The sequence below is a fragment of the Lynx rufus genome, unplaced genomic scaffold (assembly GCF_022079265.1).
Source record: "Lynx rufus isolate CCGP_SWC_20201006 ecotype Redwood Valley unplaced genomic scaffold, mLynRuf1.p SCAF_12, whole genome shotgun sequence".
Taxonomy (NCBI): domain Eukaryota; kingdom Metazoa; phylum Chordata; class Mammalia; order Carnivora; family Felidae; genus Lynx; species Lynx rufus.
In genome coordinates this window covers 66,136,999-66,155,748 of record NW_025814826.1, presented here as the reverse complement: position 1 = coordinate 66,155,748, position 18,750 = coordinate 66,136,999, and the positions used below count along the sequence as shown (strand labels likewise).

The following is an 18,750-nucleotide window of genomic DNA, read 5'->3' as shown; positions in this document are numbered from 1 at the left end:
TAAGACGGATCAGGGCCACTGGGTCCATGGGAGCCCCAGAGCTAGTAGGACTCTTAGGGGAGGGTCACGGCGGCAAGCCCGCCCCAAAGTCGGCTCGTCCCGACGAGTTCGTGAAAATCAAGACCAGATCCGAACCCCTGAACCCCTGATGCTTCGCTCAACAGCTGTGGGAGAGGCAGATGCTGGGCGTGGCGTCAGCCCTGCGCACACGCAGCCCTCGGCAGGACCTCCGTCCTCGTGCAGCTTGGAGTCCAATGGCGGAGATGGACACTGGACAAAACACACACGTGCACCAGCCCTAACCGCAGCCTGTGCTGAGCTCTGCAGGAAGGGGGCTGGGTGCTGAGAGCGAGACAGGGGTGGGAGGTCACCGAGGGGCTGTTCCGAAGAAACTGAGGGCTGAGCAGGAGCTGGAAAACGGACAGCTGCACTTCCAGAAATAGCACGTGCAAGAGTCCTGGGGCAGCACCCGCGAGGGACAGAGGGAACCCCAGTGTGGCTGGAGAACAGTGAGCAAGGGGGTGAGGACACATGACAGAGCTGGACAGGGACACAGGGGCCAAGATGGAAGGCTGGCTGAAGGCATATAGCAAGAAATCATCGTTGGGTTTTCAGCACAAAAGGAGAGTCCAGTTTACAGATTTTAACAATCTTTGCAGCCACTATGCAGAGGATGAACTTAACGAAGGGTCAGGAAGGGACGTGGCCAGACCGGTGGTTCCTCAAGTCACGCGGGTGGGAGAAGCTGGTGGGCCAGAGTGAGGTGGTGGCAGCGGGCGTGGGTGCCTAGGAGCAAATGCCGGGTGCAGGCTGCTCAGGGATGGACGATGGAGGGCACGCAGGGGTGAAGAGAAGAGACGTGAAGAACGACCCACCGTAAACGTTCTCACCGGGGCGGTAAAAGTGGAAAAACCAAATATGAAACAGCCCAAGATTCTGAGGCACAGAAATTGGTACAGGTACTATCTGTATGCTACTCATGCTCAAAGGCAGAATACAGTAAGCACAGTTAACCTGCAAACGGTTCTGAACCCGGTTCTGTTTGCTACTTAGCAGGTCCTCGGCGAATACCTGTTGAGTTTATAGAGCAAGAACGTAAACTTTGATGATTTCACTGTCCAATAAAAAATACCAATTATCCACATAATAAAGATGAGTTCCTTGCACAACACAACCCAATAAATGTTCCCTGCAAAGGTTTCTGGGAGTGGAACCAAGGCATTCGGGCGACGGCTTGGTCTCCAGGCCTGGAACGCATCTGGCGGGATTCCCCACCACCCCCCACCCTCTGCTGCCGACCACTGGGCTTAGGTCGATATTAAAAATGCACATTCTGAGTTCATAACCACATTTCCCTAAGTAAAACTGATTTCTCCAGTGTGAATAATCATCAAAATGCAGAGAACCAAGATTTGTCTGTATAATCTTCCAGAAGGGACTGAGTGAAACGGAGTCAACATTTATGACCTGCTTCGAGATGCTAACCTGACAGGTGCCTGTTTGAAAACAAGAGGTGCCCTGTGGTTACGTCAGTCTGGAAAATGCTGAGCCAGGCAGGTGTCAGTCATCACGGCTCAGCAGTGTGGCCCATTACTCAGCAAAAGGGGAACGGGGGCTGCCTTTCTCCAACCGTCCTTGACCTGAAACAAGCTTACGTCTCAGAACGAGCGTGCCAGGGATCCCAGATCCACAGAGAAAAATGGAAAGTATAAAGCCAGGCACTTTTCTTTAACCACTAAAGGGGTTCATCACCAGCTACACGCCCACTCATCACGGGCCGCTGGGCAAACCACCTTTAGAAACAGCATAATAGAGAATTCTGTAAGAACTTGAGAAGCTGAATTTAAACACGCCGAAACGTAAGAAACAGTTTAAAACATTTAACCCATCTCCATCTTACTTCTTTTACTATTTGCAAAGAAAAGACGTAATTCCAGATTTAATTACCAAATGAAGTGGTCCAGGCGGTGGGCTAGGTATTAAAGATAGCTTTGCAGCAAAATCTTTTATGTGATTGTCAACTTCGAAATCTTTACAGAGCTTCAGATGAGTCAACAAACTAAAATTAAAAAAAAAAAAAATCAAATCACAAAGTGAGTCTGAGCATCCGATGGTCCTCCTTAGCATTTCTAATCCCAGCTGAAGCGTCTGCCAGGGCCGGCAGCTCAGAACTTTCCAGCAACAGGGAGACTAACCTGGATGTCACAGGGCAGGGAGCGGCTGCCCAGGATCCGGGCGTGCCCGGAAGGGGGCACAGGGGAGCTGGGGTGTTTGGGGGGGGGGGGCGCCCATGTTCCGTTTCTTGGTGTGGGTGCTGGCTACACGGGTGTGTTCCATCAGCGGGAAGTCACTGGAATTCGTGCGTTTTTCTATGTGTCATACTTGAGCGGGGAACAAACATGCCAAGGGAAAGTACTTGACAAAGCTGGTTTCCCAAATGCATTCTGACTTTGGAAGTCCAGTAGGCCCTTGAACCACGCGGGGGATAAAGGCACCCATCCCCCACGCAGTTGAAAACCCGCGTATAACTTCTGACTCCCCCAAAACTTGACTGCTGATAGCGCACTGCTGACCAGAAGCCTTACCGAGGACATGAATAACTGATTAACAGGTATTTTGTATGTTATGTGCCTTAGCTGCTGTATCCTTACAACAAAGCAAGCCGGAGAAAAAGAAAATGGTTTTAAGAAAACCACAAGGAAGAGAAAATACATTTACAGGACTGTACGGTATTTTTCGGAAAAAAACCCCATGCGTACGTGGACCCCCACGGTTCAAAGGCTCGGATGCATGTGATTTCAACGTAAAACGGACAAGCGGGTGCCAGGGGCAGAGGGGCTGGGAAGCGACCACAGGGCACGAGGGAGCCTTGGGGGGGGTGGTAAAAATGTTCTGTGTCTTAACTGTGGTGTCTACATCTGGCAAAATTCAGCCAAGCGCCCGGGACACCCTGCCTCAGTCCCCTGGGGCGGACCCCAGCCCGGCCCACCGCCAGGGCCCACGCGTGCCCAGCAAGCCAAGCACTACGCTCCTAAGTAACAATAACTCTTCCTGGGGTCCATATCGGGATTTGGAGATAATTCAATATTCCTCTGGGGGCACTTGGGGGGCTCAGTCAGTTAAACATCCAACTTCGGCTCAGGTCATGATCTCATGGCTCGTGAGTTCGAGCCCCACACTGGGCTCTGTGCTGACAGCTTGGAGCCTGGAGCCTTCTTCGGATGCTGTGTTTCCCTCTCTCTCTGCCCCTGCCCCCCACACACACACTCTCTCTCTCTCTCAAAAATAAATAAAAACATTTAAAAAAATTAAAAAAATACTCCTCTGTATTTATTGTAAAGAATAAATTAAAAAAAAAAAAAAACCACTTCCAGCAATCTAATTCCCCAAATATAACTGAGCATTCTCTTCCAATTCTTGTCCCCACAGAGGCAATTTACATGGTCTCATTATAGCAGAAAAACAGGCTTTAAAAATACACAAATCTGGGGCACGTGGGTGGCTCAGTCAGTTGAGCGTCCAACTTTGGCTCAGGTCGCGATCTCACGGTTCTTGAGCTCGAGGCCCGCGTCAGGCTCTGTGCTGGCAGCGAGGAGCCTCCTTCAGATCCTCTGACCCGGTCCCTCTCTGCCCCTCCCCAGCCCATTCTGTTTCTCTCTCTCAGTAAATAAATTTTTTTTTTTTAATGTTTATTTATTTTTGAGACAGAGAGAGACAGAGCATGAATGGGGGAGGGTCAGAGAGAGAGGGAGACACAGAAGCCGAAGCAGGCTCCAGGCTCTGAGCTCTGAGCTGTCAGCACAGAGCCCGACGTGGGGCTCGAACTCATGGACCGTGAGATCATGACCTGAGCCGAAGTCGGATGCTTAACCGACTGAGCCACCCAGGCGCCCCTCTCAGTAAATAAATTTAAAAAAAATACATAAATTTGTGTTTCAAAACTGCCTTTCTGGTTCCTGTCCTTTGCTTCTCCCTAGCTCTGTTTTCTGGTTGCGGCCACTTAGCAACGGCCATTGAAAGAGACAGAAAACCCAAGAAGCAAGGAAAATGGACACGCTTTTCAGCTTAAATGTCCACTTCCATTACTGTCAAGCAGGATGGTGTTTGTTGCCAGCGTGCCACCTGACGCGACAAGGGTCAACTGCTGAAGGCACAACAGGTGTCAAGACAGTGGAGCAGGGCCACCTTCCTTAGAAGGTAGCTGTGGCGTGGCCCTAGCCCGTCCATTCGAGACGGGGCGTGAATAACCCTCCCCGTCTCACCGAAGAGGTGACTGGGGACCAAGTGCTGAAGAAGATCAGTTAATGAATAAAAAGGGACCATGTCCTCATTTATTCTGGACCTTCCCACGCCTGGGCAAACGTTCATTAATGCGCGTGCTTCCCCTCAAGTCACTCAGCCCTGATATGAGACCAGGGAGTTCTCTGTTGTACAAGGTGTTTTACGTGTGTGGCAATAAAACGCAGGCTAGACCCAAACTATGTCCAAAGACCAGCCACGTTTTCCAAAAAACAAAACAAAACAAAACAAAACACCCCCATGAAGGTGCTGGAATTTGAGTTACGAAGGCCGTTAGCTTGATCCGGATGGACTCCTGCTCAGCCCTCTGGCCACGGTGTGAGAACCAGAGAAATATGGGATCTGCCAGGGGTGGCTGGTGGGTGTGACGACGGAAGGGGGACCCTCTGTGGACCGCCTTCTGTCTTCAACCAAACCGCCGCCAACTCTAAGACTATAACTTTGTGAGCGTGAACACGAAGCAGCTGGGGCGCACGTGGCCGGGGGGCAGGCCGTGTCTGTGCCACAGTCACGTGCCACGCGATGCTCTCTGGATTTTTCAAAAATTCTCTACATCCTCAGGCTTTCTCAGTATCAGCACTAAGACGGTTAAAGATTCCACCCCAAAAAAGGTAATTTTTAAAATGTCAATGAACTCAGCAGAACTAATGGCAGCCTCCTGATTTTCTCAGAGAGCCAGGAACAGAGCTTTTCCTCATATACCTTTTTTAAAACACCAAACATCAAATCCCATTAATTTTACTTCCAACAGCTTGGCTTTATCCTCCCTCATCTGGCAGACCTTCCCACATGCCAGCGTATCCAGAAGCATCTGGAAGCTTCTAGGTGCTCCCGGGGCCCAAGTGGGCCCACCCACCACCCACCAGCGCCAGGAGTGGCCTCACGGACAAGCAGACACCCAGGGGGCTCACCAAGACAGGCAGTCCTTAAGGGCGTTGTAATAGGGGAATCTGGAGACCACACACACGGCAAAGGGCACGAAGCAGCCAGCCGCAGCCCCAGGTGGCCTGAACGGCTCCCAGTGCATCTTGCCGTTGTAGAAACAGGACTCGTCCTGGAGAGAAAGCCACAGGCACGTGTCACCTCTCGACCCAGCCGGCCCCGGCTTCTATCCTCAGTAGTGTCGGCGTCTGCGGACAGAAGCGAGAAGCTCCCGCGTGGCTGGACTCTGAAAACGACACGCTGAGTGAAAGCAGCCAGGCGCAAAGGCCACGTGCAGGGCATGTCCACGGACACGAGGTATCCAGAACAGGCACCTCACGTCCCTGGAGGCAGAAAGCAGATGAGTGGTGGCCGGGGGCTGGAGGGGGGCTGGGGAGTGACGCCCAGGGGGGTGGGGTGCACAGCACCGCAAGCGCACTCGGTGCCACCGTTCCCTGCACGTGCTGCCACGCGCTGTGTGTCCCTGCGCAGTAACAAACACTGGGACCCGACTTGCGGGGGGGGTCCCCCGGAATCACGTACGTGCAGGGGTCGGTAGTACTGGGCAACCACGCCGTACGTCCTGTTCCCACAGACATCGGTCAGCACCAGAAAGTGGACAGAGTCCTCCTTCGGTTCGGAGGCCACACACACACCCCCTGCGGATGGACAAGAGGAGATCTCATCACGGCTCAGAGCCGGGGCCGTCCGCCAGCCCGCTTTCCGCCTCCGGGACTCGCCCCTCCACTATCGCTGTGGGGCTTTGATGCCAAGATGCGCTAACTCTGGGGGTCAGCCCCTCCACGCGCGCCCCCTGCTCTGCCCCCCTCTGTGCTCTGCAGAATTTAGCAAACAACACGGGGACGACCACAGACAAACGCTTCAGGCTGTGCCTGCGGAGCCGATGGTTTCCTGAGCACGGCAGGGGCTGCGGGTGTCCTGGGCTGTAACCCCGGAGACCAGGAGACAGCACCCATTTCTCGGTGGACGCTCCCAGACGGGACACGGCGGCGCGTTCCTCGTCTGCCTTTTCTTTTTTTTTTTTTTTTTTTTTAATGTTTATTTATTTTTTTTTTTTTTAATTTTTTTTTTTTCAACGTTTATTTATTTTTGGGACAGAGAGAGACAGAGCATGAACGGGGGAGGGTCACAGAGAGAGGGAGACACAGAATCGGAAACAGGCTCCAGGCTCTGAGCCATCAGCCCAGAGCCTGACACGGGGCTCGAACTCCCGGACCGTGAGATCGTGACCTGGCTGAAGTCGGACGCTTAACCGACTGCGCCACCCAGGCGCCCCTGTTTATTTATTTTTGACAGAGAGAGAGAGACAAGGCATGAGTGGGGGAGGGTCAGAGAGAGAGGAAGACACAGAATCTGAAACAGGCTCCAGGCTCTGAGCTGTCAGCACAGAGCCCGACACGGGACTCGAACTCACAGACTGTGAGATCATGACCCGAGCTGAAGTCGGACGCTCAACCGACTGAGCCACCCAGGTGTCCCTCGTCTGCCTTTTCTAAAGCCCCTTGGGCGTTTCTCACCCACCACCGGAAAGAACAAGGCCACCCACGACCGGGACCGCCAGTTTGGGGAAGGTGTGCAAGCCCGGGCCACCAGCCCCAGGGGCACAGAAAACAGGCACAGCTGGGGAGCCCGGGGACATGCCACAGGCCAACTGGAGGGGATTTTGACCAGCCTGCCGGACGTCTGGAAGACGGGACTGTAAGTCCAAGGTGAAAATCCTCGGAAAGCACATCTACAAACCGCGACACCTGGCAACCCCAACAGCCCCTCTTCTGGGATTCAGTTTTCTAAGACCTGGGGGCAGCACTGGGTGGCCTGGGCACCCTCTATCCCAGAGACCCCTGCACTGAGTGGTCCGTGTATCCTTTAGCTCCGAAACCCCTGAGATTAAGAGAACCCAGTCCTGTGGCTCGACATCAAGGCTCAAGCGGTCACCAGCCCCCCTCTGTCACTCTCTAGAGGTGGCTTCTAGAAAGCACCATGGGTGCGGCTGGAAAGCACGGCAGCGGATACCTGGGAAGCAGAGCTGAGGCAGGGCGAGCAGGTCCACGCCATTGGGGACGCTGACGTCTTCCGGAGCGGGTCCCTTCCCGGGCTCTGTTTTGGGCTTCTCCCTCTTCTTTCTGAAGGAGCGCCTTCTGGTCTTGCTCAGAGCACAGTTGGTGCCAGCCAGCTGAGTGTCCTCCTTACTGACGAAAGGAGGCACAAAGACGGACAGGACCTCCGGGTCGAGAGCAGAGAGGCTGCTGGCCCCCTTCTTCTGGGCCACCTGAAGCGGGCAGAAATACGAACACGTGCGCGCCCTGTCGTGCACCTTCTGAGTGCCCACCGTTGGTTCTGTGCCCTCCACCCTCCACCGGGCACCGGCTCTGTCCCGCAGAGCATGTGCACAGCGAGGGCCGCACGGAAGCCGCTGAAGGGCCTCTCGGGCCACGCGTTCAGGCGAGTCACAGCACCCAGCAGGGCCTGGCTCTTCAGCGGCTACGAGGGGTGGTGACACAAGGTGTCCACTTCAGAGCCCGGGGCCGACAGGCAGACCCGAGTTCAGATCCGGCTCTGCTAAGGCCACAGCCAAGCTTCCCTTTCAAGAGGTGGGGTTGCAAGTCAAGTGCTCAACCCCCACGCCCCCACACCAGTGCCCCATGCCCTCATGGGCCGGTGAGGAGGGCCCTGCACACTATCTGACCAGCACAAATGGGGTGCCAACACCGTGTCCCCCGCCAGCCGGGCCATTCCCCCAGCAGTCCCGTCACCATTGACCTGGGGACAGAGGCTGAGGGGTGAGAAAATGGACCACTGGCTTCAGAGACCACACCTTCCTCCAGCGACCAAGTGGCCCCCCCGGGGTCTACACTGGGGGGATCATCCCCCAGCCCGAACACTTTCGAACTTTAACTTGGTACCAGACTTTTAAAAAACCTTCTGTCTTCTCATTCATCCCTAAAATGATATAAAGGCCACAGGCACTACCTTCGATCCCCATTCTGTCTGGCCAGGACGCCTGGCAGAGCTCCCAGAGAAGGCTGGCAGGCTGTGACAGGGCCGCAGGGGCTCAGCCCCCAGCTGGCACACAGAGAAGTCAAAGGCAGGACTCCCTGGGCAGCAAGGATGTGGAAAGGTGGGGGGCGACTGGGGTGGAGGTGGGCAGTGTGTAATCAAAGGTCTTTGAGGGACTTGGGGCATCAGGAAGGACATCACTGTCACCAGGACACGTGGGACTGTCGCGGGCAGGCAGTGTCACGCTTTTGGTAAGAATCGTGGGACCAAAGGGGAACTCTCACCCTTGAGAGGAATCCTACAAGGACAGCATTTGCCCCCAGGAAATACACTCTAAACTCGAAACGCTTATTTTTATGCTGTGTATAATTTAAATTCAGACAACAGTTGCTCTATACTTGGAAAAAAAGTTTAACAGCAGTAGCAACAAAGACCAAACACGGGAAATCCGTATGACTGGGGAATTTCAAAAGCTTTGTGTATCATGCGTGAAAGGAATCCGTGTCTTGAGTTATACAAAACCTTTCTAAAACTTTCCTATCAAACTCCAGCAGTTCAGACCCACTTAACTGTGAAAGTGCGTGTGGTCACTTCTTCCTCCATGAACAGTTACATCAATGAAGACTGGGCACACATCAGCGAGGGCCCCTTTCCTGCAACCTCTCTGGCCGCCTGCACTCTGCTCTTCTCCTCCGCCCCGACACTCCTGGGTGCTCCCCAACCCCCCCACACACACACACACACCCCACGCCCCGCCCCACGGTGAGTCCTTGGCCCCAGTCCCTCCTCAAGTGCCTGGCTGGCAATCTCAACACTTATGTAGTGTCCTCACTTGGGGCCAGCGTGCAGGGTCCTGCTGCCAGCTCAGACCTCTTTCCAGGCTCAGACCACACCCAACTGTGCCCGACATACCTGGGTGGGTCCTTCAAACTTATAGTTTCAAAAATTAAGCTCATGCTGATTTCCCTAAAACCCGAGCTTCCCCCCCATATGCTCCCCTGTGATAAAGACGGTGCCCCTCGGGTCTCCAGAGCTGGCGCTGCGGCCCCTGCCCCTCACTCCCCTCTGCAAACCCACATTATGGGGCCTCTGGCCTCAGAAAGGTCTCTAAAAGCAGTCCCACTACCACCCCATGGGCACAGTTCCAAAACAAGCACCCACCCCGCCTGTGGCTCAGAGCAGGTACAGATTCTGCAACAAACGAATCCTGCGAGGTTTCTGCCGTGAGAATGAGGCCGCCTCCTCCCAGCCGGCCCAGGGCGCCCCCCGGCACCTCTGTCCATGCTCACGAACGGGGGCATCATCCCCTTTTGAAAGGGCACATGTGACACCTGCCCCAAGGGGCGGTGGCTCCTACACCTGACGCCCACTTTTCACCCCTGCACACTCTTCAAAGGGCCCAAACCAGCCCCACAGACCATCTCCACCCTCTGTATCCATACATCACTGTCATCACCACGCACGTAATCCGGGGATGTATTACCTGTGTGCAGGTGTCACGGGCGGGATGACAACTGGGCTGCTTGTATACCTGAGTGGCCGGCCAGCCTGCTTCCAAAGCCAGGGTGCCCCAAACCCGCGCACGACACAACCTCTCAATCCGCAGACACAGCACCCGTGTCCCAAGGCTGTGCTCCCTGCAGTTATCTGTAGTCGCTTAGAGTGAAATGGCCAAAACCCAGCCAACGGGGCACTCAGTAGTTCATTAAACATCTGTTTTTCCTCTAGCCATATTTCCTTGCTGTCTTTTCCGACTGGATACGCAACAGTCTCATTTTTGTTTTTTTTTTTTAATTTTTTTAATATTTATTTTTGAGAGAGATACAGAGCACGAGCAGAGGAGGGGCAGAGAGAGAGGGAGACACAGAATCTGAAACAGGCTCCAGGCTCTGAGTTGTCGGCACAGAGCCCGACACGGGGCTCAAACCCACGAACTGCGAGATCATGACCTGAGCCAGAGTCGAACGCTTAGCCAACTAAGCCACCCAGATGCCCCTACAGTCTCATTTGTAAACACTGACAGCAATATAGGAAAAATAAAAGAAATGAGAATAGAAAGGAAGGGCTTTCCCCCTAATTCTGTGAAAGGGTGACTAATATCCTTTGCACAGCATGGAATACATTCTTCCCACCTTTTATGTGTACATTGTGATTTTCTCCCCCTAGGTACAATCATCCTCTTTAAACGGTTCCGTTAGCTTTCTTCCCCCCTTCAGCATACAGTGTGGCTGACTGCCCTGTTGCCACTGTAGAGTGCCACACGGGACGACCCAGTAACATATTTGCCCAATCCCCCACTGAGGGACAGTTGGCATGCTCTCAGTTCGTCACAATGCACCACCTGAGCAAAGGCAGTGGCGAATAATCTCTCCCATGCGTACTTACACACGTCCGACTGTGTAATCAGAATAAATTCCTGAAGGCACCACCCTGGATCCCAGAGCGTCGTGACTGCCCCTCGCCTACGGTGAAGACAAGGTCCCACTCCCCAGACTTGTGACAGCCAGTTCCTGCTCTCCTCTCGCAGACACTGATTTCCTCACCCCTACCCAGTAACAACCATTTCAGTCCAAACGAGCAGAGCTGATTCAAAAGTAAAACACACAACACCCTAATTCATACTGGCACAGATTTACTTCTGTGAGGTTATACAGCAGCACTGATCTTCATACAGGATTGGCCATCATTTGGGAAATAAAACAGAAGACAATAGATTTTTTTTTTTTTAATGCTCTAGAACTGTGCTGTGCAACCGTTGCCAAGAGCTGCGTGGCTATTTAAATTGAAATTAATTAAAATGAAATGAAATTTAAAATCCAGTGCCTCAGTGGCACCAGCCACTCTTCAAGCACCTGGAAGCCATGTGTGGCTAGTAGCTGCCGGACTGGATGGCACAGATAAAGAACGCTGGTGTCACCGTTCAGCAAGTTCTGGGAGACAGCCAGGCTCTGTAAATTGAAAGCCAGGATGCTGGCCACTGAAAACTGTTACAATGTTGCCTTCGCACCCAAGAATTATGTAAGTGACCTACGCAATGGAAAGCGCCCCGCTGACCCGACCAAGTTGCTCGTGGACCCTTTGGACCTTTCATGCCCGACGCCTACTCTCCCCAGCAACCAGGGAGCCAAGGGAAATGTAGGCACAGAAACTCACAGGGGAATGAGCTGGATTCTTGGGAGTCCTCGTCACATCCTCACAAAACAAACACCACCCCAACCAAGAAAGGAAATTAAAAGTCAGGACACCTTGCTACCCTATGAGATGTTTCTCGTATCTCGGCTCCTGGGTGCACCTGTCACCAAGCAGCACCTGGCAGCCTCAGTCAGTAGAGCGGGCGACTCTTGATCTCGGGGTTGTGAGTTCGAGCCCCATGCTGGGTAGAGACGTTACTTAAAAATAAATATTTTTAAAAAATATGCAGAGTAGGGGCGCCTGGGTGGCTCAGTCGGTTAAGCGTCTGACTTCGGCTCAGGTCACGATCTCATGGTCCAGGAGTTCGAGCCCCGCGTCGGGCTCTGTGCTGACTGCTCAGAACCTGGAGCCTGTTTCAGATTCTGTGTCTCCCTCTCTCTCTGACTGTCCCCCGTTCATGCTCTGTCTCTCTGTCTCAAAAATAAATATACGTTAAAAAAAAATTTTTTTTTTTTTTTTAATATGCATAGTAGCAAACTGCCCGCTTGTCTGGGAAAGCGCCGCAGCCTGTTTGGGTCAGGAAAGCACCATGGTGCGTATTCCCGCTGATTCATCCTGCTCTCAAGACACGTCCCACATCGGGGCAACTAACAGATGTGTTGTAATCACCCAAGAAGCAACTGAAACCTGGTCATTTCCTACCAGAAGAAAAAGGAGGAAATGCCATTTGGCAAATAAGAGGCGGGGACACAACTCCATCGATGAAGGTCAGAGGAGACAGAGATCAAAAGGGGGTGCACACATCATAGGGGCTTGCGGAGTAAGAAAGGAGGAGGGCAATGCAGAAACCACTGAAGCTGGCTCAGTATTAAAGTCACGGAAACCACCAAGACATTGACAGACTTTTGTCCGGTTAATTATAGCGACATCTAGCCTCGCCATGCAGCCCTTCAACTCTGCAGCCCTAAAACCTCAGGTGTCTTCCGGTGCCTCCCACTGATGTCGTCCAGGAGGAGGGGAGGGCCTGTCCAGGTATCTGGCCGGTAGAGCGCTCTGCGCATCACCGCCAGCCAGAGAAAACCGCCGAAAACAGAGTCACACGGACATCCGGGGCCACGAGAAAAAGGGCCACAGGCCGATGCCAAAGAAAGCCAGGGTTGCAGAATAAGAAAAAGTGAAGACACAGGAAAAGAAGCTCGGAGAACGAGAATGTCCGAAACTGCTGCCTTCCGAGAAAAGGGTTTGTCACTCGGGCTGCGAGAACACAGAGAGTAAAAGGGGGCGGGGGTCAGCCTTTTCTGCAGGTGAGAACAGCTCGGCGTCCTCGCAAAACGACTAAACAGAACGCTTCAAAGCGGCCCTTCCGTCGACGACCTAAAGCCTCACGACGCTGTGCGAGGAACGGCACCCACCGCCGGGGAGGCCCTAAGTCCCGCGATAATGAATGAAGTGCCTCCGCGGGGCCGTGAAACCCGGGCTCGCGGCCGCCCCGCCCCCCAGCCCGCCTTCCCCCGGCCCCGGCGTGCGTCCCCAAGGCGGCCCGGGCGACTCCTCCGCGGCCGGGAGGACAGCAGCCCAGCGCCCCAGCGCCCCGACCCCACGCCGCAGACCCCCGCCCGTCGCCGCCGCCCGGCAGCGCCCCGTCTCAGTTTCCCCGCCCGCCCTTACCAGCTCGGGGCCGCGGAGGCTGTCCCGGGAGGGCCCCAGCAGCGCGCACAGCTCCAGTAGCCCCGAGGGGAGCGCCAGGGGATGCGGCGTGGCCTCCGCCATGGCTGCTCGGCTGCCGCGGCTCTCTGGGCGCACCCCGCTCGGGCGCCTCGGGCCGCCGGCCTCTACCCCGGCCGCGCCACCGGGAACCGCAACCGCGCGTCCGGCTCCTGCCGCCGGGTCCGCGCAGAGAGCCGTCCGCGGGAAGGGGCCTCGCGGGGGCGGGGCTGGCCAAACTTGAATTGGGCCTCCGGGGGCGGGGCCTCCATGGGGGACAGGGCCGACTGCGCCGGAGGGAGGCCCGACGGGGCGGGACCTCACGGACTGGGAACGGGACCCGCGGCGCCTGAGCTGGGCCCGGCGGGGCGGGGCCTTCGTGGGGGCGGGGCCTCCCGGGTGGGGCGGGGGCAACCGCGGGGGCCAGCGCTGGGTCGTCATTTCCGAACCTGGTGCAGGTCCCCGCGCGTGCGCAGTGTCTGCGCGCGCAGCCCCCTCGGCCGGCGCCGCCCCGCCCATCCCGGCTGGCAGCCTAGTCCCCCGGGAACCCAGGCAGCGATAGGCGGGGGTCCTCAGGTGCAGGCGATGGCGCCCAGCACCCGGAGTCGATGGCGTGAAAGTCACCTGCTACGTCGAGTCCCGTGCCCGCCCTAGAAGGCTTGGAGAGGCGAGGCCGGGCGCGACCCCAGCCCCACCGTCTCCTGGAAGCCCTTCTGCGGGCCAGGGCTGTGGAGTTGGCTGGGCGTGGAAGGGGTGGAAAGAACCGTTCCCGGTTAATAACTCTGCCCGGTTAACCTTACTGGCCCTGTCCAGTAAGAGGTTGAGCAGTATTCAGCAGGAAACCCGGCTAGGTGATCCTGGAATGGATGGAGCCCGGGGGCGCAGAGCTGAAGAGGGTCTGACACCTGACAGGGCCCTTACCTGCCAGCTCCAGACCTGGTCTGATCCTGGACCAGGGACCTCCCCCAGCCACAAGCTGGGCCCAGGAGGCTGGCTTTGGTTCCGGGTGGTCGGACGCAGAAGCTGGAGGGGACCTGGGTCCCAGCCCCAGCTCTGCCTGCCGGCTGACCTTGGGCACATCCCTTCCCCTCCCTGGACCCCATCATATGCATCTATAAAACCAATAGGAAAATGATTCCGAAGGAACTTCTCTAGCTCTAATAATCTATGATTCGTTTTTTTGAGACCTCTAATTCTTAATGATAATGTCAAACATCAGTCATCAGCCTGAGAAGAAAAGGAACAAAGCAATGTCAAATCAAAAGGGGGTGGGCCTGGATCTGGAGACCAAAGGTACTCCTCCCTCCTTTGCAGCCTGCTGAGGCTCCCACTTCCCACAACTTGCTTCACAGGATCTGCATTTCACTTGCTAAGTTACCTATTATTGATCATGAGTCATAGCTGGTTCTCACTTAGGTCTGGAGGCTGCCCGGCATCCCTGGATCTCACTGGTGAGCCATGACAAGTACTTACCATCACTGCCTTCAAAAAAAGGACAGATTTTGCTCATACTTGTCTGGCCTTCGTGGTGTTTTCATTTCATTTTTGTGGCCTCAGCACGGGGCAGAGTGGAGTTATCTGTGAATCCCCAGCGCCCGGGAGAGAGGCTCACTGATACCGGTTGGAAGCATGAGTGAGCCAACTCCAGGAAGGTGGCAAAGCCCAGGGCTTTCGGTGGCCGGGGCTGGAGTCTGGCTCCTGTGAGAGCTGTGGGACAGCCTCGACTTCCTGACTTCCTGTTTGTTCAAACACCGCTGGGCGTGGTCAGGATTCGGGGAGGTAAACACTTGGCAGCTGTTGCAAAGACCCCTTCGGCTGTGGCAGGACCAGTGACCCTTTTCCTGCCGAAGGTGAAGGACGAGTTTGAGGAAGAGAACTCCAGGCAGATAGGAAATGGGTCCAGGCCCGGCTGCGGTTCTGCCGCTCTCAACCTCACCACCCCAGAAGGGCCAGATCGTCCTCCGAGCGGCTCCTAGCTCCTTCCTCACTCTGTGCTTTTCCGGGAGTCCCCAGGGAGCTCCTGCTGCGGAGGCTTGCACAGTGCCGACGGAAACCCTGGCCCCATCCCCGAGAAAGCACTGACGGGACTGGAGACAGAAGTGCAGACAACCAGCAATCAAAGTCATAGGTGGAAAAGCCACATACGTAAGGGTCACCTAGAGGCAGACGGTGCACGTAAGGGGACACAGCCGAGAAGGGGGAGCACGTGGAACCAGGCTAACGAGACCACCAGCACGGGACACGGCACTGCCCACACTGGAGTCAGGGAAGGGGCAGCTCGGGGCCTCGCTGTGGGCGCCCCCCCTTCCTGATGAACAGCCTTGCTGCTCTGTCTCACTCTCAGGATTACTGTGGAGAGCAAGGGAGAAAATAGATATGAAAATCACTTCTGAGCCATAAGGGACTGAGGCAAAAATAGGGGGGAGCGCAGCGCTGTTAGCTTGTTGACCTCGAAAAGGTTAATTTCATGCTGTGAGATTTCACCTCAATACATTGTTTTTTGATGGGGTTTATGAGGACTACAGTCTCCATCCGCGGTACAGTGCCACTCCCTGTGAGTCTCAGCAGTGGTTTAGGTGTTGAAATTCTTTTAAATATAGGGAATGAGGAGGAGGGCCCCATGACATTGGACTTGCCCACGATTCCTTGCATAGGACACAAAAAACACAGGCAATGGAAGAGAAAAATAGATAAACGGACTTCATCAAAATTAAAACCTTTTTGTGCATCAAAGGCCCCGATGAAGAGCATGAAAAGGCAACCCACGGAGTGGGAGAAATATTTGCCTGTTTCCTTATCTGTAAAATGGGGATGGTGCCCACCTCGCAGGCTGTTGAGAAAAGTGAATATACCGGTGGCCGTCGAAAAGCCTCGTTCAGAGAGCAGGGACAATCCAGTCTCCACAAGCCAGACCTCTGGGGCATAGAGGCCCTTCGAAGTCTGGCCCCAGTGGCTCCAGTCCCACCCCTCCCTGTGCCTCTCCTGCACCACCCAGACTTGCTCAGGGTCCCCCCCGCCAAATGCATGTGTTTTCCCGCCTCCCTGCAGGCTGCCCGCGACACACTTCCCCTGCTCTGGCTACCCCTGTGTTCTCCCACCTCCTCCCCCAGTGGGAAGGGGTATCTCCCTCTGAACGCTACAGCTCTCGACCCTGGGTTACAGCCTCTCCATTCTCAATTGCCTGCTGCAGACCCCGATTCTAATATTTGCTAAGTATTTGACGTTGGGCAAGTTAGTTCATCTCTCTGGGCCTCGGTTTCTCATCAGGAAGATGGAACAATAGTTCCTACTTCACAGGGTTGTTCTGAGGGTCCAGCATCGCACAGGCCACGGTGGATGGACAGGCGCAATCAGCGTCACCTTCGCTCTTGTGGCTTATAGGAGTTGTCTATGGGGCCTGTCCTCCGACGTAATGGTAAGTAGAGACCAGGTCATTTTGACACGCGTATCCCTAGAGTACACAGCGTGACCACGAAGGTGCGGTAGACTTGCAGTCCTACTGTGGGATGGGCACAGCCATATTTGGATGCACTTTACCATGTTTCAACTGCTTGGTGTTGGGTTGTTTTTTTTTTCCCATAATAATTGCTGGTTTTATTCCTCTAAGAGATCCAGAGGTAATTTGAGGTTTACATTTTTTTTAAATATTTATTTATTTATTTCGAGAGAGAGAGAGAGCATGAGCAAGGAAGGGGCAGAGAGAGAGAGGGAGAGAATCCCAAGTAGGCTTCTCACCGTCAGCACAGATCCCGCCCTGGGGCTCGAACTCATGAACCACCGAAATCAAGAGTCAGATGCTTAACTGACTGAGCCTCCCAGGCACCTCTACATTTGTTTTTATGATTCTTCCGTCAAGAGTTTAGGTGCCCTCGCTGCCCTTATAAGCTTGTTGCAAATTATTTGACTCTTATAAAACTTTTGGGTGTGTGTGACATGTTCACAGAAAACTACGATATAAGCAAAAAGAAAGAAACGCACACGACACAGAGATGAGCAGTGAAGTTTTTGATGTACGTATATATGTCTGCACACATGCGCATACACGCACACAGGCTGGGATTTAATCCTACATATGTGAGCTCGTACTGAATATACTGCTTTGTAACCTGTTAGGTCTTACTTTACAACATAGAATGAATCTATTTTCATTCATACGTGGGAAGCCATCCAATTGGGAAACAGACCCGGAGACTGAGTCAAAATACAAACTCCAGCGAGATGCTGGTAACAAGAAAACTACCTAAAACAAAACTTCACCAGATGATTAAAAGTAAAATGAAGACTGGGGCGCCTGGGTGGCCAAGTCGGCTGGGCGTCTGACCTCGGCTCCGGTCATGATCTCACGGTCCGTGGGTTCGAGCCCCGTGTCTGGCGGGCTCTGTGCTGACAGCTCAGAGCCTGGAACTTGCTTCGGATTCTGTGTCTCCCTCTGTCTCTGCCCCTCCCCCACTTGCTCTCTGTCTCTCTCTCTCTCAAAAATAAAGAAAACATTTTTTAAAAAGTAAAACGAAGGTCAAAGAGACATCAGGAAATGCTAACAGAGAGAAAGCAGGGGCCAGATTTAACATCAGACAGAAGAAGAATTCAGGGCCCCGGACGCACAGGATGAGGACGGCTGGGTGAATGTCTTTGCTTCCGATGCATCATCACAAACTTGTTTCTTACTCTTCTTGAACCTCTCCCCTAAGCCTCTGTGGCTCACCTGCTCTTCTTATCAAGCGCCCCGGGGGAGTGTCCTCTCTAAACCCCCCCGGCCAGTTGGGTCAGCCCTCCTCCTGGGTTTCCTTCTGCTTCCTGGCTACCCCTTCGGAAGGCTGATGATGGCCTCTGCCTCCTGTCCATCTTCTGAAGGCCTCCATCTTTGGGGTGTTCTGTGGTTCCTCATTTCCTTCGCAAGACGTTTGCATAGAGTATTTTTTTTTAATGTTTATTTATTTTTGAGCGAGACAGAGTATGAGCGGGGGAGGGGCAGAGAGAGAGGGAGACACAGAATCCGAAACAGGCTCCAGGCTCCGAGCTGTCCGCACAGAGCCCGACGCGGGGCTCGAACCCACGAACCATGAGATCGTGACCTGAGCTGAAGTCGGACGCTTAACGGACTGAGCCACCCAGGCGCCCTGAGTATTTTTCTGTTATTTCTTTTGAATAAGTTAATCCTTCAGGGATTCAGGAGATTTTGCTCCCTGCTTCCTCACTCAATGTGTGTCACACCCGAAATACCGAGAGCCCTGAAAGGATGTGGGGCACTTTTCTCCTTCTCCAGCGACATGAAGCTGCACTACAGCTGGTTTTCAAACAGTTAAATTATTAATTTCCTCATGAAAATTCTGAGGTAGGGGCTAGCTGGTTTTCTGTGTGAAAATATAAGCCAAGCTTTGATTTTTCTTGGTGAAGTTTACATGTCTATAAATAAAGAAAACATGAGTCGGAATAAACAGTTTTCTCCAGGAAATAAGGGGACCAACATGTCATGAGAAAATGTTCACTGCATAGAAATCAGACACAAGAGGCGCCTGGGGGGCTCAGTCGGTTAAGCGTCCAAGTTCAGCTCAGGTCATGATCTCTTGGATCGTGGGTTCAAGACCCATGTCGGGCTCTGTGCTGACAGCTCAGAGCCTGAAGCCTGCTTCCGATTCTGTGTCTCCGTCTCTCTGCCCCTCCCCTGCTCACACGCTC

The 18,750-nt window shown here is 54.1% G+C and overlaps 1 protein-coding gene and 1 pseudogene across 7 annotated transcripts in view; both read right to left on the bottom strand.

The window, feature by feature from the left end:
* Positions 1-14,566, bottom strand: part of DENND3 (DENN domain containing 3) — a 53,259-nt gene extending 38,693 nt beyond the window's left edge. For 3 of the 7 annotated variants that reach the window (XM_047074244.1, XM_047074245.1, XM_047074249.1), the window contains exons 1-5: positions 13,039-13,273; positions 7,255-7,510; positions 5,764-5,879; positions 5,211-5,353; positions 1,948-2,059 (exon numbers count right to left, since the gene is read on the bottom strand). In XM_047074244.1, coding sequence (XP_046930200.1) covers positions 1,948-2,059; positions 5,211-5,353; positions 5,764-5,879; positions 7,255-7,510; positions 13,039-13,140 — 729 coding nt within the window. In that variant the 5' untranslated portion in view covers positions 13,141-13,273. Of the gene's footprint in view, positions 1-1,947; positions 2,060-5,210; positions 5,354-5,763; positions 5,880-7,254; positions 7,511-13,038; positions 13,280-14,547 lie in introns of those variants that run through there. The other 4 variants (XM_047074247.1, XM_047074248.1, XM_047074250.1 and 1 more) reach the window with 4 other exon arrangements.
* Positions 14,567-17,658: 3,092 nt separating this feature from the next.
* LOC124507572 (transcription elongation factor A protein-like 8) lies at positions 17,659-17,981 on the bottom strand (annotated as a pseudogene).
* Between the last annotated feature and the right edge of the window lie 769 nt (positions 17,982-18,750).